The sequence below is a fragment of the Maylandia zebra genome, linkage group LG15 (assembly GCF_041146795.1).
Source record: "Maylandia zebra isolate NMK-2024a linkage group LG15, Mzebra_GT3a, whole genome shotgun sequence".
NCBI classification, from domain to species: Eukaryota; Metazoa; Chordata; class Actinopteri; order Cichliformes; family Cichlidae; genus Maylandia; species Maylandia zebra.
Window position 1 is genome coordinate 7,236,583 of NC_135181.1, and position 21,672 is coordinate 7,258,254.

General features: G+C 40.4%; 3 protein-coding genes across 5 annotated transcripts; 2 read left to right on the forward strand and 1 right to left on the reverse strand.

Annotated features, from left to right (window-relative positions):
• The first annotated feature begins 512 nt into the window (after positions 1-512).
• Positions 513-5,966, forward strand: pgm3 (phosphoglucomutase 3). The gene is made up of 13 exons (XM_004541990.2): positions 513-638; positions 2,596-2,804; positions 2,906-3,090; positions 3,193-3,260; positions 3,455-3,588; positions 3,733-3,928; positions 4,011-4,168; positions 4,267-4,350; positions 4,440-4,538; positions 4,644-4,763; positions 4,848-4,970; positions 5,203-5,376; positions 5,500-5,966. The coding sequence occupies exons 2-13, from the start codon at positions 2,598-2,600 to the stop codon at positions 5,587-5,589; spliced, it is 1,638 nt and encodes a 545-aa protein (XP_004542047.1). The 5' UTR covers positions 513-638; positions 2,596-2,597; the 3' UTR covers positions 5,590-5,966.
• Positions 5,967-6,054: 88 nt separating this feature from the next.
• Positions 6,055-12,358, reverse strand: ngs (notochord granular surface). 3 transcript variants are annotated; one of them, XM_023154407.2, is made up of 11 exons: positions 12,125-12,358; positions 11,829-11,991; positions 11,440-11,589; positions 8,418-8,537; positions 8,217-8,312; positions 7,806-7,940; positions 7,608-7,718; positions 7,420-7,530; positions 7,204-7,328; positions 6,408-6,677; positions 6,055-6,292 (listed from the first exon to the last, which is right to left on the reverse strand). In XM_023154407.2, exons 1-11 carry the CDS (start codon positions 12,319-12,321, stop codon positions 6,199-6,201), a joined length of 1,572 nt encoding a protein of 523 aa, XP_023010175.2. In that variant the 5' UTR covers positions 12,322-12,358; the 3' UTR covers positions 6,055-6,198. The 3 variants fall into 3 exon arrangements, with proteins under 3 accessions (XP_023010175.2, XP_004542046.2, XP_004542044.2); XM_004541989.2 differs by having other exon boundaries at positions 6,055-6,287; positions 11,829-11,994; XM_004541987.2 differs by having other exon boundaries at positions 11,829-11,994.
• Positions 12,359-13,051: 693 nt separating this feature from the next.
• ccnc (cyclin C) lies at positions 13,052-20,976 on the forward strand. The gene is made up of 12 exons (XM_004541986.3): positions 13,052-13,210; positions 13,563-13,669; positions 13,852-13,936; positions 14,168-14,237; positions 14,340-14,391; positions 14,495-14,550; positions 15,849-15,884; positions 15,963-16,054; positions 16,157-16,224; positions 16,321-16,400; positions 16,934-17,052; positions 19,705-20,976. The coding sequence occupies exons 1-12, from the start codon at positions 13,179-13,181 to the stop codon at positions 19,757-19,759; spliced, it is 852 nt and encodes a 283-aa protein (XP_004542043.1). The 5' UTR covers positions 13,052-13,178; the 3' UTR covers positions 19,760-20,976.
• Positions 20,977-21,672: the final 696 nt, after the last annotated feature.

Below are 21,672 nucleotides of genomic sequence, written 5' to 3' on the forward strand. Positions count from 1 at the left end.
CAGTGTTTCATTACAGCACTTCATGTTTTGGTGCAGCAGCAAGTGGAAGGGCTTGTGGTGATGCCAGTCAGAGGGAGTCGCAGACTTCTGTGTGTCTGAGGTGTAAAATCCTACCCAGATTTCATTGTCGCATTTCAAAAGCTGGCTTTCCGGAAACAAAGGAATAAAGATTTTGCTTTCGCAGCTGTCCTGCAGCCTGTATCCATGAAAGAGATGTCTGATATGAAGTGTACGGGAGGTGCCCAGTCAGGGCACTATAATGCATGACGTCGGCGACGTCACGATCCAGTGCTCTGCAGAGCTCTAAATAGAACCCTCAGTTGTATCACTTCTGTATTTTAATTTTGTTTTACTTCTGTGTTGTTTTACTTTTGTTTTTGTTGTCTTTCTCATTGTGAAAATGAGCTGGGAAAAAAAATACAATAATTAGGAAAATAAAATGTACCGACAGTAAAGTATAAAAAAGAAACAAACAAAAAAAACGCTCGACTCTGGCTGAGCATGCGCTGTGTATTCGCAACACGTGACGTACGCGGAAATGAAGCCACGTCTCCCGTGAGAAGGGAGAAGGAGGAACCTAGATCCAGGAAGCTTTTCACTGACTGCACTGTAGTGGAGATACTTCAGAAAACACAACAGTAAGTAAATTAAAATTAAGCGAATCTGCTGCACAGCGCAACCTTTGGTTTAAACACAACGCGTTTATTGTAGTCTCTTTGTTTATGTGGCATGAGACGATTTTATGTAACTTATTTTACTTGGGAGAAGCACGTAACTTTCTTTGCCATTCATTTGTTGTGCTTCATTTTATTGAGCTTTATACTTTGCCCTCATTAAGTGCTGTCAGTGTTTAGTCCAGTCGCCGTGTTTTTAATCTATTAAATATGGTTAAATATGATAAACAGCATTTTAATAAAGTAAGCATTTCCAGACAAGGGCTTGGGCATGTGACCTCAAATCAAAATCACGACTAATTAAAACATTTTACCCAAATTACGATTAGCGAACCATTATTTATAGTAATAACCTTCATGGTTTGCTAGGCTTGTTTTGCAAATATGTTCAAACAGTAAAGCTGGGACACACACACACACACATAACATATACAGGTGGTATTACCTTTGCTAGAGCCAAAATTGTATTTATTTATTTATCCTTTTACTAAACTGCCTTCAAGTAAACAAACAGGCATTGCTGTCAAACATGTTCATCAAATATTCCAGCCAGCAAAGAAAAACAGAATATAAACAAATAAATGAAGTACCTTAAATTAACTCATTCCAAGTATTTCTGTTTTAAAGCATTCCTCTTTTCCAATCATTTTATACACTGAAGATAAATTGCATAATTTTTAAATGCAGAAAAACTTGGAATAAACAAAACTACACTTATAAATATAAAACTTTCCAATAATCAAAAGGCTTACACACCGAAATTCCACCTTGGCTCTTTATAGAAACCCGAAACTTAATCATATCATATTCTAACACAGGAAATGCTTTTTTTTTTCTACAACAACCATTAATGAACAGTGTCTATGTAACTTAATTAACAGCGTGATAATCAGAAAACTTGAAACTTAACTAACTTTTAATTACATCAACATTAATGTTATTCCTCCAGCTTTTTGTAAAAGATATGCCAGGATACTAAACCATAATGTTAATTTTTTACAAATGCTCCAACCATTTTAACATAGTACTTAGTACATGAGTTACTTCAAGCTCGATGACATTCATACCTCTCGTTTCTACCGATTTTACAACATTGCTTTTCTGAATAAGATGTTCTTTATTACTCCAATGAATTTGGTTTTATAGTTCTGTTTAATACAGCTAAAGTGTATGCTGGATTTACTAATCTGGCAGTGCAAACTTCTGTAAAAGGAATTCTTTTTTTCTTCACAAAAAATGTGAAGAACCTTTTTAGCAAAGGTTCCCTGAAAAATGTAATTCTCTGAAACCTTCAGAGAGGCTTCAGGAACCTCCAGGGAACACTACCTGAGGAGTTACCCAGAAATTATTTTGTGAAAACTATTGTTTAGAGGGAGCACACCCTGAAGATTCCCTCTAGGACTTTATGAAAAAGAGTCTTGAGAGAAGATGCGTAGAGTGTTTCCTACAAATTTAGTGTTTGCAATTTTCTTTTTTTTAGGAATGTTCTCTGAGGGTTTGTTTTGTAAAACCTTCATTTAACCATCATAAAACTTTCATTCAAAATTAATTTGTGAAACTTTAAAGACAAACTTCAAAGGGAACGTTCTTTAATAACAAAGACTTGTACAAAATTCTCCAAAGAACATTTTTCGAGAATTCCTTATTTAAAAACAATATCAGGGAACTTTTAGGGAACTTCAGAACTCCTCTAAATAGTCCATTGTTTGTTAAAGAGTTTATTTTAAAAATTATCTGTTAATAAACAGATAATCATTTTTTTTGATAAGTGTTATGGTATGCATCGGTAGCTTGAATCCCCTGCTTTTATTGCATAATAATAACTGTACATGTTATAATTCAAGTAAGGTTAACATGGCGGGGCTTTTAAGGAAGATCTTAACACTTTCTCTGCCACTGATGCTTTTCTGATATGTTTCAGCAATGGCCGAATTTCAAGAAATATCAAAGCTGTCCGCTTTGCACCCGAAGCCCGCAGGGCTTGTTTTGCAGTATGGTACTTCTGGCTTCAGGACCAACGCCAAACAGCTGGACCACATCATGTTCAGGATGGGTCTGTTGGCCACAGTGCGCTCCAAAAAGACCAAAGCAACCATCGGTGTCATGGTCACTGCATCGCACAACCCAGAGGTTAGAGGGATTCATAAGCGCAAATAGCTATGGTTTATTTTCATCATAAATTACAACTTCAGCCCATTCCTGTTTGTCTCATCATGTCTGTACTTGTGTAGGAAGACAACGGTGTGAAGCTCGTTGACCCGATGGGCGAGATGGTGACACAGGACTGGGAGGAGCATGCCACCCAGCTGGCCAATGCAGATCAGGAAGACTTGCTCACTGCTCTGAAGAACATTATAGAAAAGGAGGCCATTAACATGAGCCAGGAGGCTAATGTGTTTGTGGGAAAAGATACTAGGTATAATGTCTTACTACAAACAAATAAATCAAAAACTGATCAAATATAAACCTGTGTGTATGAGTAGAATAGCTTCTTTACAGTCGTGTCCTCTGCCTGTAGGAGCAGCAGTGCCAGCCTTTCACAAGCAGTACTGGATGGAGTTTCTGCTCTTGGTGGTCACAGCAAAGGTAAGAGAAGTGGATACCTAAAAGATATTCCTGTGATTGGCTGCCCCTCAGCTGGGTTGCATTAAAATATATGCTTTGCAATGTATTAGTTTCCTTCTTTGCTTGGCTTTTTTGTTTTTGTTTTTGTTCTTTTATTGTTGGTTCTTCTTCTGGCTCCTTATCTGCCTTTTTATCCTTTCCATCTGTCCTTTCAGACTATGGTTTGGTGACCACCCCTCAGCTTCACTACATGGTCTGCTGTCAAAACACGCAGGGTAAATATGGAGAGGCCACAGTGGAAGGATACTACACTAAATTCTGCCAAGCTTTCATTCAGCTCACCAAGAATGTAAGAAGCAGAAGTGTGTCGTGTGTTATTTTGCGCTTGCATTCAGTCACTCTTTGTTTGTTTGTGTCAACGTGTTTTATGATACATTCATTCATCCAGGAACTACTCCTTTCTTTCTCTCCTCCATGGTTTTCTTTCCATTAGACGTCCAACCGTACGGATGACCAGAAGCACCTCTGCCTGGATGGCGCTAATGGCATTGGGGCTCTGAAGGTACGTGAGATGGAGAGTCACCTGAAGAAAGAGCTACAAATTTCTCTTAATAATGATGGCAGCAAAGGAAGGCTGAACCACCAGTGCGGAGCCGACTATGTGAAGGTGCAGCAAAAACCCCCAACAGGTGCGCATAGGGCCAGTTAAATTACTTGAATGTACTGTAATCGTTTTAATATGCGAGACCTGTCTTGCATTCTCACATGAAGGCATTAAGATTAACCCAGGAGAGCGATGCTGTTCCTTTGATGGCGACGCCGATCGAATAGTTTATTACTACACAGACTCTGAAGGAACATTTCACCTGCTGGATGGAGACAAGATGGCTACCCTCATCAGCACTTTTCTCAAAGAGCTGCTCACACAGGTATACTCTAAAAAAAAAAAAATCATGTAAATGACATACGGGCACGCGCTTACCAAGAATCGCTGTTCTTTGTATTTTTTCTCCCTTGGAATGCACAGGCTGGACTAGACTTGAAGATAGCAGTAGTGCAAACTGCTTATGCTAATGGAAGTTCAACACACTATCTGGAGAACACAATGAAGGTGACAAAAAAAATTCCACAGAGAATTCAGGTGTTTTATTTAGTATTTATATGGAGAGGACGGTTCTCACAGATTTATTTGACAATTAGGTCTTAGTGAGGTGTACGAAGACTGGAGTGAAGCATCTTCACCATGTAGCCCAGGAGTTTGATGTCGGTGTGTACTTTGAGGCCAATGGCCACGGAACAGTGAGTACACACATATGCACACATATTTAAATGCACTGAAAATCACCTGCAAGGCTAAAAATCAGAAGTAATGTGTCATCCTGCGTTTGTTTGTGTTTGGATCAGGTGTTGTTCAGCAAGGCAGCTGAAGAGAAAATCCAGCAGCTGGCTGAGGACACAAACGTCAACGACGAGAGGAAGAAAGCAGCTCTCCTGCTGCGAAACACGATCAACGTCATCAACCAGGCACGCTCACGCTGACATCAATGTTGAACTGAGCTCATGCAGACAATGGAGCTCTGTTGTTAACGTTGATATTTTCTTTTAAAGACTGTAGGAGATGCCATTTCTGACATGCTGCTGATTGAAGCCATACTGGCCATCAAAGGAATGACTATCCAGCAGTGGGACACCATCTATACCGACCTGCCAAATAGGCAACTTAAAGTCAAGGTGCTCATATTGTATAGTTATGTATTATATCCAGGATATAAAGTGTGACTGATAGAAAGAAATACGCACTTTACATTTAATTTATTCCATAGTATGATACAGCAGTGCCGAACCAAACTAAGGAGGCTTTTATTTTTTTAGATAAACGTTTGTCTACTATAACCCTGCACATAGCCAGTTAGAGATAGTGGCTCCTGAGGGTGATCTTTTTTCTTTTTCTTTTTTTGTGTAGGTGGCGGACCGCAGGGTGATAGACACAACAGACGCAGAGAGGCGGGCGGTGACCCCAGCAGGCCTGCAGGAGGCCATCGACAATTTAGTGAAGAAATACAGACAGGCTCGCTCCTTCGTGAGGCCCTCTGGCACAGAGGATGTGGTGAGAGTATATGCAGAGGCAGACACGCAGGTGAGAAATCTATTTTCCAAGTTTTCTCTGTTATTGATTCTCAAGCCAGTGTTACTGAGGTTAAAAAATATCTGGAAGGGAAGGGTTTTGTGAATAATACTCTGGCTCTCTGTGTTGTTTCAGGAGAGTGCTGATGCCCTGGCACATGAAGTCAGCCTTGCAGTGTATCGCCTTGCTGGAGGAGTTGGGGATGAACCCAAACCATTGCATTAGAACCACAATCACACAAACACACCATATTGATCGATCAGAATTACAGAATTGCTGATCATTATTTTATTTTTTATTTTTTTAAAGTCAGGTGATACCAAATGATTTTATATTGTCCTTATTTTCTTTGTATTTCTGTCACTCTGATGATGGGGTACACATGAGGGGAATTAATAAAGGTTGGGGGAATTGTGTGTGTGTATATAAAATTTAAACAGTCAAACAGCTGGTTTTAATGTGGGTGGTCATTTCACTTGGTCCCAGATATTTGTGAACAGTTATTTTAAATAATTCCCTTAATTTTCATTAAATCATGTAAGTTTACATAATGACTGTTGAATCGGCTTTGCTGCTATTATTTGAATTAAATAATGGAAAAAAGGAGAGTGGGGTTTTTTTTTAATTACAGTGAAGTAACACTGATAGAATTCTATGATTGAATTGACAACCACAACTATTTTTGCTTGCTGTTTATTTTTCTTACTTTCAGTGACATGCTCATGTCACACAGGAGGGTTAGATAAGCAGAGGCTGAGAGCGAGATAGGACCAGGCAGAGCGGAGTGATGACGGCACACCAGATGTACTCAAAAAGAATCACAGAGCTGGGGGTTTATTCTTCATCTGTGTCATCGGCTGCTCCGGAAATGACGATGGTGCACTCCTGTGTGTCACTTTCGTAAATGTCCTCATCTGTCTTAACTGTTCTGGGAAAGGGGAGATCAGACAGAATAATATGATTACTGTGTAGTCACTAGAGATCTGGCTGAAAATGTTACAGGTTTTATGTGTCATGCATTCCGTGCCAAAGTCATCCTCTACCTGATGAGGACCGTCTTTCTCTTGGACATCACTGTTGCCTGCTTCTCTAAGTTACCATCAGCCTGGATGTCTGATGAGGCTGCTGCTATTCGGCCAGCACCTGCAGCTCTCTCAGTGCTGTTACCGCTTGTATCACTCAAAGATCCACCCAGCTTTGAAGGTGCTGAGAGAGCACATTTGCTATCACTGGAAGGAAGTTGCAAGCCTCCAGTCAAGGAAAGGTTTTGGACCATGGTGCCCAATCGGCTGTCTTCCCCCTCAATCAGTTTTCTAACACACAAACATACGAAAAAAGAAAGGAAAACTGATGACAATTTGAACCAAAGTTTTACCGGTTTACATCCATCTGATCTGTTGCCCGATTTTCTTTCCACATCTTGTGTAATTTTGCATACCTCCACCTTTTCTTCCTGTTTTCCTTCTTGACAGCCACCCTTCCACTAAGGCCATTTCTAATGAGGCTTCATTTATCAGTTGTAAATGAATGATTAATAGCTCAGTGTTAAGTGGTTTACCAAATAAGGACAGGTACAAGAACTGGACTGAAAATTAGTGAAAAAGGGTGGCAATGTCCAAAGAAAAACATTGAAAACCTTCACAAAGCCTTGAGAAAATTAGAAGGGAAATCTGTTTCTTTGGAAGCAAACTGTAAAGAAAAAAAGGAGTGTCTCAAGACTTTTGCATAATACTATTTATTTTCTACTTGATGTAAAAGCCACACACCCACATCTGTGTGTGTGCACATTAACAGTTTAAGTGTTCTAAGTGCTTAAAACCTATTGTAATGCTTGTTCACCTGTAGGTGGCGATCTCAATCTCCAGAGCCATCTTGACATTCAGGAGGTTCTGATATTCTCGCAGCAGCAGAGCAGTCTTTTCCTTGCTCACCTTCAAATGCACTTTAATTCCCTCAATGTGCTCCTGTTGAAATTACATCAGAGGTGTATGTTTTTTGTTGTGATCAGGCCATAGGATGACAAAAAATATCTCTATAAGTCAGTCAGTTAGTTACCTCTAAGCCCTTCTCTTCATTCTTATATTTCTCCAATCTGTGACGGATCTCGGCCTCCAAATACTCATTCCTTGTCTTCAGTACCTCCAGTTCATGTTCTTTGTCTAGGATCTAATTGTGCATATGTACACTGAGTATCCAGAAAAGTTGCAGAATGAACCACAAGAAGAACAGAAAGTAACACTCACATTCTTCCTATAGGCAGCAATTTCCTCTCTCATACTTCGGACTTTTTGAATATGTTCACTGGAGGTGTTATCAAGATCCTGAAACTTGGTTCTATACCAGGTCTCCATTTCCTGGACAACACAGAATGAGATGCAAAGAGATCTAGAGACTAATTCTCCAGAGTCGGGGCATACTTCAGCTTCATCAATGCCACTTACCTCCAGGTTTTTGGCAGCAATGCTGTTGTACTGAGACTGAATCTGTTTTAGGGCAGGGGAAAGGTCTGGGAGGCCAAACATGAAGTCAGATTCAGAGGATGCTGAAGAGATGTGCAGGATCAACTCCTCAATTTCCTTTCAGTAGAACAAAAACAAACACGGGTGGGGGACAGTTAAATGAGCTAGGAACATTTTCAAATCTACCACTCTGCCCCACAGATAAATCAGAACTTGTCTGTTTGACTTCCTCTGAAGTTTTCACACCAAATAGATAACTGCAATATTTATGGTCTTACTCACTCTGTCCATCAACACGAGCTGGATTTGACAATAACCAGCAAATTTACAGCCCGTTAAACCACTGATGGGGAATATGAATGACATGCCAACCACGAGGCAGCTATGTGTTACCTCTTTGTGAACTCTCTGCAGGAAGGAGAGTTGAACCTCCAGATTTTCCAGCTGCCTCTCCAGCGCAATCCGGGCTGAGGTTGCTTCGTCCACATTCTGAGAAGAACAGAAACAACAGGGATATAAATGTAATTTATTTTCACAAGCAGCTGCTAAGTGTCTTTATTCAAAGTTACAAATTGACTTTTCATTGTGTCATACCGGGCGTAGAGCCTCAATCTCATACTCTGACTTCTTCCTGGTCTCCAGGGCTTCATTATATCTTGCCTTCAGCGTGTCCAACTGGCCCAACATTGCCGCCTTGGCTGCCAAAGACAGATCCTGTACAGGCCACAGATACAACTGTCAAACTCCTGTAGAATCAAAAAACAGTGCTACCCCTCTGCGCTAGCGCTACCCAATGTGGGAAAAGAGGTAAAGGAGGAAAACAGGACACAGTTGCAAACCATTTGACAATACACAAAAAAACAAGAACATGAAAAAGAACCGCATAAGATAAGATAAGATAAGATAAGATAACCTTTATTAGTCCCACACGTGGGAAATTTGTTTTGTCACAGCAGGAAGTGGACAGTGCAAAAGTTATGACGCAAAAATTAGAATACAATAAGAATAAATACAGTACACAGCTGTACAGAATAGAATAAAATAATATACTATATACAGTAGAATAAAATAGAATAAAAATATACAATAAGATAAAAATAGAATACAAATACAAATACTATATATAACTGAGTAAAAATACAACAATGCCAGAAAAGATTATTGCACTTAGTGTTATTGCACATGTGTGGATGTGTGTGTTTGTTCAGTTAAAGTCTTTGTTGTGGAGTCTGACAGCAGTGGGGAGGAAAGACCTGCGAAATCTCTCCGTCCCACACCGTGGGTGCCGCAGTCTCCCACTGAAGGAGCTGCTCAGTGCTGTCACAGTCTGCTGCATGGGGTGGGAGACGTTGTCCAACAGGGATGACAGCTTAGCCGCCGTTCTCCTGTCACTCACCACCTCCACTGGGTCCAGAGGGCATCCTAGAACAGAGCTGGCCCTTCGGATCACCCTGTTCAGTCTCTTCCTGTCCCCAGCAGAGATGCTGCCGCCCCAGCAGACCACACCATAAAAGATAGCAGAAGCCACCACAGAGTCATAGAAGGTCTTCAGGAGTGGGCCCTCCACCCCAAACGACCTGAGTCTCCGCAGCAGGTACAGCCTGCTCTGCCCTTTCCTGTAGAGGGCGTCTGAGTTATGAGTCCAGTCCAGTCTGTTGTTCAGATGAACACCAAGGTACCTGTAGCTGTCCACAGCCTCAATGTCCATACCCTGGATGTTCAGTGGTTGCAGTGGAGAATGCTTGTGCCTGCGGAAGTCTACCACCAGCTCCTTGGTTTTACTGGTGTTGATCTGGAGGTAGTTCTGCTGGCACCAGTCCACAAAGTCTTGAGTCAGTCCTCTGTACTCCTTGTCGTCCCCATCAGTGATGAGGCCGACTATTGCAGAGTCATCAGAGAACTTCTGCAGGAAGCACTGGGTGGAATTGTGGGAGAAGTCTGCAGTGTAGATGGTGAAGAGGAACGGAGCCAGAACCGTTCCCTGTGGGGCCCCCGTACTGCAGACGACCCTGTCCGACACACAGCCCTGAGTCCTCACATACTGTGGTCGGTCGGTGAGGTAGTCCAAAATCCAGGTAGTGAGGTGATGGTCCACTCCAGAGTTCTCCAGCTTGTCCTTCAGAACCGAGGGAAGAATAGTGTTGAAGGCACTGGAGAAATCAAAGAACATGATTCTCACAGTGCTTCCAGCGGTCTCCAGGTGAGCGAGGGAACGATGTAGGAGGTGAATGACGGCATCATCCGCGCCAATGCCAGGCTGGTAGGCAAACTGAAGTGGGTCCAGTGATGAGCTTGTTAGGCGCCGAAGCTGAGCCAGGACCAACCGCTCCAGGGTCTTCATCAGGTGGGATGTCAGAGCCACTGGCCTGTAGCTGTTGAGGTCCTTGGGGCGTGAAGTCTTTGGCACTGGTACAACACAGGAGGTTTTCCAGAGCTGTGGGACTCTTCCCAACCTCAGGCTCAGGTTGAAGAGGTGCTCCATCACCCCACACAGTTGGTCCGCGCAGGACCTGACGACCCTCGAGCTGATGCCATCTGGGCCCGCTGCCTTCTTGCCATTAATCCTCCTCAGTTCCCTCCTAACCTGGGTGGTTGAGAGAGACAGGCTGGAGCCTTGTGTTGAGTGTGTATTGGATGCTGTTGTTGGGGGTGGGGGGGGAGTGAGCAGGGTGAATAGAGGAGGTGTGCATCATTTATGTGCAACAAAATATTACAAATACACGCACACACATAAAATTTTAACACTTTGGCCAGCTTATCCCAGCAGGGTACTTATTTTCCACACCAGAGTTTCTGCAAAAAGAAAGAAAAAAAACAAAGAAAAAAGAGAGACTGTGGAATCATGACAGCACAAGAACAAGCTCTAAGTACAAGATTGATAGAGGCTGGTGGGTTTTTTTTGTTTGTTTGTTTGTTTTTGTTTTTTGCCTGTCCCGTTTGGTTCTTTAGCCATCAGAATTGTTGTCTGAAGGCCTTGCCGTATTGGTCCATTTGATCGACCTCTGCTATTATTATTTATTTTATTTTCAGTTGTTACAGATGGGATAGACATGGCTGGGGGACAGGAAAGGGAGAAAGAAAAGGAGAGAGGGGGAGGGAAAGAAAAACAGAGGGGAAGAGGGACAGTAAGAAGGGGCACTTATAAAGAAACAATCTCCTGGATCACCTGTTGAGAGAGAAAAAAAGAGAGCAACATAATAAACACAACACCATAGCAATAATGTAGCTTAGTGTAAATAATAGTAAATACTAAATATTGAATGTTGTAGTGCAGCACGCAGAACCGGCAGCGCACAATGTCCTTTGAGGTAGCAGTCAACAAAGGTGTAGTTTGTGTCTGTGAGCAGTGAACACCCGTGTGTGCACCTGTGCGTACACCTGTGTGGATGAGCGTGCTTGTATTCAAAAGGTTTGCCCATGTAACAATCTGCTAGAGGGTGTGGGGAGCCATAGCCCCGTCCCCCAGGACGACAACAACACTCCATCAATATTTTACTGCTGAGGGGTAAGAACTGAACAAATAAGGGAGTGAAATAATGCAGTGGTGACTACAATAAGGACCCACACCAGCTCTCTCAGTTTGCCACTTAAAAAGTCACTTGACTCTCTCTCTCACCCTTTGCTCTCTCATTTTCTCTGCGTCCCTGTTCACTTCCTTCAGCTGAGACTCGTAGAGTTTCCTAAGCCCAGATGATCTGTCATAGCTGCTTCTCAGGGCCTCAATCTCAGCCTCCAGCTGCTTGTTTTTTGACTCCAGTGTTCTCACCTAAAGCAAGGAGCATGAGAAACAGGTTAAAAGTAAAAAAAAACCCAAAAAACCCCCCCAAAATGTACAATGTGCTACCATTTCATCTTAAAAGGTTATGAAGCACTATGTGTAATATTAACTTTTATGTTCTTGTTCATTTCTGAATAAGAAAAACAGACAACAGAGCAGACCTGTGTGTATGTGTTTCAGGTTTTATTATAAACACAGAAGCAGAATATGGTTGGACTGCAGATTACTTTTTCGATATACACTGTCAGACGGTCATTGAGGATGACCATCTCCTGCCTTTCGTGGGTACGAGTCAGCATAAAGGCCCGGTTCTCCTCTGCAGCCACATCCAGGTCCAGTTCCAGCTCACCATCCTTAGACACACCAAAGCACAGAGCTCCCATACTTGTACTGCTTTAGGAAAGGAAGAGAAAACTTTTTTCTGATTGATGTTAGTATTTTTTGTTTCACACTTCTTTAAAAAGACAAATCTGAACACAACTAACATAAATAACCAATAAATACATTTTTACACGTTACCCACCTGGTCAGTCGAGCCTTGTTACTGAGGGCCATGCGCCCCCTTGTCTCACCACTCCGGGTGAAGCTTGCTGACCGATGCCGGGTCTCCTTCCGGGTGGGAGATGGACTGGAAGCCCGCAGCTGGCAGGCAGAGCTGGCTGCCAAAGTGCCCTCGAAATGACGGCGGTATGAAGACATCCTCTCTGGACTGCGGCTCATCCTGGCAGACTTCACTTATGGAGCTGAACACTGGAAACCGGACGCTTACTTTGTCTCACAGTCTGTGCTGGGGTCTTATATTCTCCTCAGCCCTTCCCTCAGCACCTAAAGAGGAATGTAGAACCTCCCCAACCAAAGGGTGCATGTCCCTACAAATATCTGTCAAGCTTACGCCAAATAATTTATTAGACCTATGGACTGCTGAAAGAATATTACTGACAATAATGACAGAATTTTCTGCTGAACTACTTTTAAAGCCTCCTTTAAAGCAACGTGTATATGCAGTGCACTGAAATCTGAATTTAGAGCCCATATTATTCTCAGCAATATACCAGTCACACATTTTGGTGGATAAAAACTTCCAGACAGAAGGACAGACTTACGACGACTGACATGTGTTTCTTACTTACTCACTGTTTCTTAGTGTTGTCTTGTGTCTGGTGATTTTTGTTTTACTTGTACAGTGCAATGTTAATAGAATCAGGCTAGCTTGAATATAAAATATCAAAATGTTACTGCATCATGTTACTGTATTACTGTAAATGGTAACTGTATCATTAACACAATGATATTGACTGGACATGGACTGCTTTAGTCCTTTGAATAATGTTACTTTATTCAAATTAATTATCAATTATTTAAAACTCAAATCAACACTGTCTGAAGAAAAAAAATCCCACTTTTGACATTTTAAAGGATTTTAAATACAATCCGGAACCATCCCCTTTCGTTTTCCGGAAGGTTTTTGATGTTACTCTAGCTTCTGCTTAGCCTAACTACTTTCCGTCTGGTATTCACTCCTTTGCAAGCGAGTAATATCAGTTTAAAGCTTACTTCTCTACCTCAGCTGCTACGATATGGCGGGGAATTTTTGGCAGAGTTCTCATTAGTAAGTTTTTATTAAAACTTCGACATGTTACGGTTTTGTTTATGAATTCGCCTTCTTTGTTGTGAGGCCTAGCTGTGTTTGCGGATGCATCGTATGACGACGCTAACAGTTTCTCCTAAACTGCTGCTAGGATCTAAAATAGTCAATATAAATAAGACCGAAAGAAAACTCAGTAAGATTGTATATGCCATAAAACGTAATCATGCAAGCGTTCTGTTATGTTGTCAGCGACACCAGAGCCGGCGGCTAAAGCTTAGCTTTATGTTGTTATTGTTGTCTTGCCTGCTAGCTTCATTGCTCACGTTTTGACGTCTAAGCGGTTTAAAACAATATTGTTTCATGTATTTGTCAGTCTGCAGTGGGTCCTGGATAAGCAGGACCTGATGAAAGAGCGCCAGAAGGACCTGAAGTTTCTCACAGAAGAGGAGTACTGGAAGCTACAGATTTTCTTTGCCAATGGTATTTGTTATATTTGGCTGATAGTAATTGATAGCCTACCAAGTTATGTTGGTATTGTTCGTGTAAGCTGTGTTTGCTTAAGAAAAAAACATCTCCAGGCTTAACAGTTATTTATAGCCAATCTATATTGGTATAATAAAATGCGCTATACCTCTTTTCATATTTAATTCTGTGTCTTTCAGTGATCCAGGCTTTAGGTGAACACCTGAAGCTGCGTCAGCAGGTCATTGCTACTGCAACTGTTTACTTTAAACGCTTCTATGCCAGGTAAACGGATCCCATCCAAATAGACTAAAAATCTTATTTTTATACTCCTGTGGGAGTGGCAGTGAAATGTGTCCATATACTCCATTCAAAAACATCTATCATTCAATATAAAATGTTTTAGGTTATTGTGTTCAGTTTTTTAAATAGTTGTTTTTATTATTATTATTATTTTTTTTTTACTTTAATACCTACTACTCAAACAAATAATTTTCTTTGTCTTCTTCTATGTAGGTATTCTCTGAAAAGTATAGATCCAGTTCTCATGGCTCCTACCTGTGTTTTCCTGGCTTCTAAAGTTGAGGTATGAGTGTTTCTGTGCTGCCACGAAGCCTCGAAGTTCCTTACTGTCTTTAAGGTTCCCACTTATTAACTGATCTGATCTTAATCATTTTTGTCCTTTTAGGAATTTGGAGTTGTATCCAACACCAGGCTGATCTCTGCAGCAACATCTGTGTGTAAGTGACTGTGTTCAGCAACATATTCTTTAAATTTAAAAATAAATGTGTTTTTTCTCCTGCAGTGTAGGTTGTATAATGCTGTTTTATTTTTCTCAAACAGTGAAAACAAGATTTTCCTTTGCCTTTCCAAAGGAGTTCCCCTACAGAATGAATCATGTAAGTAAAATATCCTTGCGGAAGTTAATATAACAGGCACAGCATCATAATATAAAGAGGTAAAGTGATCTTTTTTATGACAGTCAAAAATACCGTTTTGAGTTTTGATGGTAAATTGCACAGGACAGAAAGAGTTGAGGACATTAGACATGAAAAACATTTAAGTTGTTGTCTTATGTACATGATATTTTAGTAAAGCAGAGATTGAGGAAAAAATGGACAGAATTCAATTGATCTGAAAAGTTATTTATTAACCGCCATGCCGCTTTACAATATAACAAGAACCTTTTACTCTATATCACAGTGTCATGGCATTAATGTCTATTAATATGTGAGATTCCCCAGCTAATGTTCACACCCTTGTGATGAAAACTCAGTTACTCTGAGAGATAGCATTGTACTGTGTGCTACAGTACGCACAGTTGTTGTGCACAGCATCTCACATTGTGGTGGCAAATGCAGTGAGCTGCCACAAGATTATTTATCTAGCATCACTGCAGGGTTTCCGGGACATCACCAGCACAGCTTTGACATGCCCTCTGACCAGAAAAGTGTGTAAATTATTATTTATAGAGGGCCACTGCAAAGTGATAAAAGGAGGGAGTGGTTCACACAGCAGGGAGGGAATTTGCAAGGTGATGCTACTCATAAACATAAATTTTTGTGTCTGCTTTTGCAGACATAGTAAAAGAGAATGATGGAGTAGCACACAGACAGTTCTAAACAAAAAGCGGTGTAGATTGTGAGCAGTCTAATATTTGCTGGTGGAGTTTTTATCAGAAGTTTAATTATTTCTAATTGTGCTACAAGTGACTGCTTATCTATTTGAATGTTTACTAAACCATAAAAATTCAAGAACGGGTAGCTTAACTTCCTCAAGTTATAAGTCAGAGAAAATAAACAAAGAGGGATAAATAAAATTGTTATTTTGCATGTTAATTGAGAAATTTTGGAATTGCTTTATTAATTATTATATATACACTGTATGTATGTGTGTGTGTGTATATGTATGTATGTATATATATATATATATATATATATATATATATACACACTCTATGTCACGTATGTTGAATAGTATTTAAAAGCTTTGCAAGCTTTTAAAGGTGTATAATATATTATACTGTCCAGATGGTCTTCTCTCAGATGTCTTGGTTTTTAAGCATTTTTAATTTGTTTTGTGAGTAAGTTATCTCTGTAAGAAGCTGCCATGTGTTTTCTTTGGAGTCTTCTCTGAACTAGTTTATGTTGCCATGCATGTTGTGTCCTAAACCCAGTCCTGCTTTGTGTATTTACAGATATTAGAATGTGAATTTTACCTTTTGGAGCTGATGGTAAGTACAGAAAGATTTGTGTCTTTAGTGCTGGCTTGACTGAGTGTTGTGTTACTGATTTTTTTTCTATGTTTTCAGGACTGTTGCCTGATTGTGTACCACCCCTACAGACCACTGTTGCAGTATGTGCAGGATATGGGACAGGAGGACATGCTGCTGCCTCTGGCCTGGTACGATACCATCTGCTTGACATTTGTCGCTTTTGCTTATTCGATTTAGTTGTTTTTGTGTGTCCTCACTCTGTGCCTGCCCTGCCAATGTCTCTTTACCAGGCGAATAGTGAATGACACGTACAGGACAGATTTGTGTCTGCTCTACCCTCCCTTCATGATCGCCCTGGGTAAGACTTGTACCCATGCATTTCAGATTGTTCTCTAATATAGTTACTGATTTTAAATAAGCTTTAACCTGATCAGTTTTTCTTTTCCTCCCACAGCCTGTCTGCATGTTGCCTGTGTGGTGCAGCAGAAAGATGCCAGACAGTGGTTTGCAGAGCTCTCGGTCGACATGGACAAAGTCAGTTTGATATCAGTTTCAGTGTTGTAGAGTTTTACCCATTCGTACTTAGCCTCATAACATATAGCAACTTGAGGTTCCACACATTGTGATATGGCAGGCACATTGTTGCCTGTTTAAATCAAGTTTTTACATCTTTATTCTCACTTTGCCACCATTAACTGCTGATGAGTTATCTGCGTTTAAGTAGCACGAGGTCATGAGATTGACCTAGTTATTAAAATCACTGCTATCCTTTTATGTACTGTATGTGTATGTGCTAGTAATATTTTGTGCTCAAATATTAACCACATAAAGTGATATTTTTGCTATGGATTTGAGCATGTAACATACTGACACAGACGGATCATGTCATTCACTTCATGTATATGATTTTACATAAGAAAATGTTCATTTTGTTCAATGACTACTGTATATTTTACTTACAGGAAAATGACCCATTTTACTTTGATTTAACATTTGTGAGTTTTCATTACTGATGTTGCGTTGCCTCACGTTGTCTTGTGTTTTTTGTGTGTCTATTTTTTGTAAAGATCCTGGAGATTATCCGTGTCATTCTGAAGCTGTATGACCAGTGGAAAAATTTTGATGATAGAAAGGAGATAGCTGCTGTCCTAAATAAGATGCCAAAACCCAAACCACCTCCAAACAGGTATGTAGTGTACTTGTTTCTTTCTCTTTAAAAAACAAAAATCCTATATTTTAAAACACACAGGACAGATTAAGTAGAGTAAAATATCAATCATATATATTTCACCTCTGTAATATTCTTGATATTTAAATTGAGCCATTTGTGTATATATTTTAGCTATTTTTTTATATTTTGTAAACTTCGTAATATATTGTATAATTTAATTAGTTTAGTCTGTTACTGTTATTGTTTTGGAGCAACTGTAACTCACATAATTTGCTTAGGGATTATTAAAGTATTCTGATTCTTACAAACCAATTTATAAAAGAAGTTGGGAGGTTAGACCTTTGTGCAAATAAAACAAAAATGCAAGGATTTGGTGCAAAAACAGAGATTTTGATAAAGTGGTTTGATCAACACAGTTTTAGTTTTAACATCTGGTTTGTTGCCGCTACATATTTTCAGTGTTTAAGTGATTTTGAAATGACTTTTATCTCAGTTCATGTGTACATTTTACAGTGTTTTTCCTTTTTTATGCAATTTTTTTTTTTTTTTTAATAATGTGAACAACACAGTGGCTTGCAAAAGTATTCGGCCCCCTTGAACTTTCCCACATTTTGTCACATTACAGCCACAAACATGAATCAATTTTATTGGAATTCCATGTGAAAGACCAATACAAAGTGGTGTACACGTAACAAGTGGAACAAAAATCATACATGATTCCAAACATGTTTTACAAATAAATAACTGAAAAGTGGGGTGTGCGTAATTATTCAGCCCCCTTTGGTCTGAGTGCAGTCAGTTGCCCATAGACTGCCTGATGAGTGCTAATGGCTAAATAGAGTGCACCTGTGTGTAATCTAATGTCAGTACAAATACAGCTGCTCTGTGACGCCCTCAGAGGTTGTCTAAGAGAATATTGGGAGCAACAAAACCATGAAGTCCAAATAACACACCAGACAGGTCAGGGATAAAGTTATTGAGAAATTTAAATCAGGCTTAGGCTACAAAAAGATTTCCCAAGCCTTGAACATCCCACGGAGCACTGATCAAGCGATCATTCAGAAATGGAAGGAGTATGGCACAACTGTAAACCTACCAAGACAAGGCCGCCCACCTAAACTCACAGGCCGAACAAGGAGAGCGCTGATCAGAAATGCAGCCAAGAGGCCCATGGTGACTCTGGACGAGCTGCAGAGATCTACAGCTCAGGTGGGGGAATCTGTCCATAGGACAACTATTAGTGGTGCACTGCACAAAGTTGGCCTTTATGGAAGAGTGGCAAGAAGAAAGCCATTGTTAACAGAAAACCATAAGAAGTCCCGTTTGCAGTTTGCCACAAGCCATGTGGGGGACACAGCAAACATGTGGAAGAAGGTGCTCTGGTCAGATGAGACCAAAATGGAACTTTTTGGCCAAAATGCTATGTGTAGCGGAAAACTAACACTGCACATCACTCTGAACACACCATCCCCACTGTCAAATATGGTGGTGGCAGCATCATGCTCTGGGGGTGCTTCTCTTCAGCAGGGACAGGAAAGCTGGTCAGATTTGATGGGAAGATGGATGGAGCCAAATACAGGGCAATCTTGGAAGAAAACCTCTTGGACTCTGCAAAAGACTTGAGACTGGGGCGGAGGTTTACCTTCCAGCAGGACAACGACCCTAAACATAAAGCCAGGACAACAATGGAATGGTTTAAAACAAAACATATCCATGTGTTAGAACGGCCCAGTCAAAGTCCAGATCTAAATCCAATCCAGAATCTGTAGCAAGATCTGAAAACTGCTGTTCACAAACGCTGTCCATCTAATCTGACTGAGCTGGAGCTGTTTTGCAAAAAACAATGGGCAAGGATTTCAGTCTCTGGATGTGCAAAGCTGGTTGAGACATACCCTAAAAGACTGGCAGCTGTAATTGCAGCAGAAGGTGGTTCTACAAAGTATTGACTCAGGGGGCTGAATAATTACGCACACCCCACTTTTCAGTTATTTATTTGTAAAAAATGTTTGGAATCATGTATGATTTTCGTTCCACTTCTCACGTGTATGCCACTTTGTACCGAATACTTTTGCAAGCCACTGTAGTTAGTGTCATACTGACGTAACACTGACATGGGGATTTCCATGTTAGAGGTGGCTGAAAAGATGGAGATGATTAAAAAATAGTCTCAGGTGAAAATGATTGTAGACGGTTGTCTCATCAGAATCTGTATTATTTTTTTTATTTATTTTTTTTAAATTGCCACGTTTGTACACAAACGAGGATTTGTCTTGGGTGTCATGGTACAAAAAAAAATAAATCAAACTGTGGTACAGAAATGGAATATATGGTGTTTACAGTATCTTTAAATATTATTATTAATCCTCATAACAGGAAAAAAATGTATGTATGTATGTATGTACGTATGTACGTACGTACGCTAACTACCGACAGATATTAGAATAGAAATTAAGAAATATGTAAAGGTTGTGCAAAGTGTAGGTAGAAAATTACTGTACATGTGAAGATGAGGTTTGAGCTTCTTTTCTCTGGAAATGGTTTCACAAGTTAATTGTTTTTAATTGCTGTGGGTCTGCTTTCATTAGTACAGTATGTTCTTGTACACTTGGACTTCTCACAGTCTATCTCAGTGACCTGTATGCACTTCATTTTTCTCTCTGTCTGCAGTGAGAGTGATCAGAGCTCCAATGGGAACCAGAGCAACTCCTACAGTCAGTCTTAGCATGCCGTCTGTATTTCCGTGGGAATCCATAATGTCGACGTGGAGGATCTTCTTGTAATGTCACAGTGCAACCATTACAGTGTCACTTGGAAACAGTCACAATAATCAGAAATTTGATCCTCAATCAACCCCCACTCCCCAACAAACTGAGTGTCTTTACCTTTTCCTCCTTGTCTGATCATTATGGGTTTGTGGACTGAGCGAGAAACACGGAAATGCCTGCAGTGAACAGCAAATCGAATACAACAAGCCATGACGTTGTCTCGATTAGGCTCCAACTTGAAACGAACTTAAAAGCCAAGGAACATTTTGGGGGTGGAAGGGAATGTAGGGGGAACAGATGTAATGGTTCAGTAGACACTCGTCATTGTGATGATCCTGACATCCTTGAACAGTCCAGAGGAGTGAGTGTTTACACGTCGAGCTCCGTGGGATTTGAAAAAACAAAACTTGATCACGAGCACTGTGCGTGCATGTCTGTGTCTGTGTGTACTACATGTGAGCGGCCACTCTGGGTGGGTTTTAATTCCTCAGGGATTGCAGTAGACTTTTTTTTTTTTTTTCCTGTTAATTGATTTTGAGCTTACAGGGTGGATCTTATTGGTTATCACCCTGTTCAGCTGTGATGGGATGCACCTGCCCTGTTAAGTGTCTCTGCTGGCTGATTGGTAAACTGTGGCTGGAGAAATGCCAAGAGAAGCTCCTCATGAGGGCACAAATGAGCTCTTTGAATACAAGAATTTACTGTTTTGAATTATGACAACCCACCAACCCCCACCTCCTTGTAAATAGCCTTATGATACTTTTCTTTTATCTTTCATGCTTTTGCTTATATAAGAAAAGTTTAATGGAAATCACGAGCTGGTTTGTGCTTCAGATAAAAGTGCCCCTGTTTGTTTTTATAGTAAATATTTTTTCCATTTACCCTACTTTAGTTGTATAGTGCATTATCTAACACTTTTTTTGTTTTTGGAAAAACCTTTGCTTTTAATTTGTCAAGGAACATATTTTTTTAAATGTTTATCTGCAAAGTTTTGGTTGTACCTTATTTTAATTTACTCTATTCCCTGAATTTAATCACTGAGTTGTGGCAATATGTGTGTGTAAATGTCTCTATATTTTTGTGATGTAATACAGCGGAAGCTGTGTGTGTGGCTGTACTTAAAACAAGGTGCTTGAAAGCCTTACAAAATAAAAGCTGCTGGTTAAAGAGAGAACCCCTCATGAAAGCACATTGTCCCATTCAGGTGAACTGCATATTGTGCTGCTATTGTTGCTTATTATTATTATTTTTCTTTCAGGCCTTTTCTTTTTTTTTCCTTTAAAAAAAGAAAGAAAAACAGATGTGGCACGGTGCCCTCTGGCCTTTTTCCTGCCATTCAACTCCTCTATTGTTGGTGTCCACTTTAAAATAGGGTGTGATCCTATGATCCTACATGGATATATCTAGTTCTAGTTAAAGAACAAAGAAAATGTTATTTTAAGGCTCATTTCGAAGCTCAGTTATGGTAATAAAGTCTATTGTGTATTGTCTACTTAACAAAGTGGGCCTTCGTTTTTGTGTAATGCACATTGAGGCATCTTCCAGCATGTTACAAAAGTCATAGGAAATCCTTTTTACCAACAGCAGTGTCTGCTCAGAGCAGGGGCTGTGGTGGGACCCCTAGTGTTGATTACAAAGAGTGACAGCTGACATGTACTGGTAGAAAATTCGGAATGTGCACAGCCTGGGGCTCCAAGTGGCGACATTAAAAATGAGGATAAATTGTACGTTATGATTATGAAAATGAAGCACTGAAGGTGCAGTAAACTCTGGTAGTTGACGCCTTCGGGGTACAGTCAGTTCCCGTGACGTCGCTTTAGCTGCATAAGGGCAGCGGAGGTAGTATGGCAAGCTATGTGATGTCTCCTTC

What these genes read in the sequence shown, in the direction of transcription:
- pgm3 (XM_004541990.2), top strand. Translation starts at nt 2,598, where the DNA reads ATGGCCGAATTTCAAGAAATATCAAAGCTGTCCGCTTTGCACCCGAAG. An exon ending in GCAGCAAAAACCCCCAACAG is followed by an intron (nt 3,929 to 4,010) that starts GTGCGCATAGGG and finishes TCTCACATGAAG; the next exon opens with GCATTAAGATTAACCCAGGA. An exon ending in ATAGGCAACTTAAAGTCAAG is followed by an intron (nt 4,971 to 5,202) that starts GTGCTCATATTG and finishes TTTTTTGTGTAG; the next exon opens with GTGGCGGACCGCAGGGTGAT.
- ngs (XM_004541987.2), bottom strand. Translation starts at nt 12,321, where the DNA reads ATGAGCCGCAGTCCAGAGAGGATGTCTTCATACCGCCGTCATTTCGAG. An exon ending in TTGCTGCCTATAGGAAGAAT is followed by an intron (nt 7,531 to 7,607) that starts GTGAGTGTTACT and finishes ATGCACAATTAG; the next exon opens with ATCCTAGACAAAGAACATGA. An exon ending in ATTGAGATCGCCACCTACAG is followed by an intron (nt 6,678 to 7,203) that starts GTGAACAAGCAT and finishes TTTGTGTGTTAG; the next exon opens with AAAACTGATTGAGGGGGAAG.
- ccnc (XM_004541986.3), top strand. Translation starts at nt 13,179, where the DNA reads ATGGCGGGGAATTTTTGGCAGAGTTCTCATTA. An exon ending in TCCCCTACAGAATGAATCAT is followed by an intron (nt 14,551 to 15,848) that starts GTAAGTAAAATA and finishes GTGTATTTACAG; the next exon opens with ATATTAGAATGTGAATTTTA. An exon ending in TCCCTTCATGATCGCCCTGG is followed by an intron (nt 16,225 to 16,320) that starts GTAAGACTTGTA and finishes TTCCTCCCACAG; the next exon opens with CCTGTCTGCATGTTGCCTGT.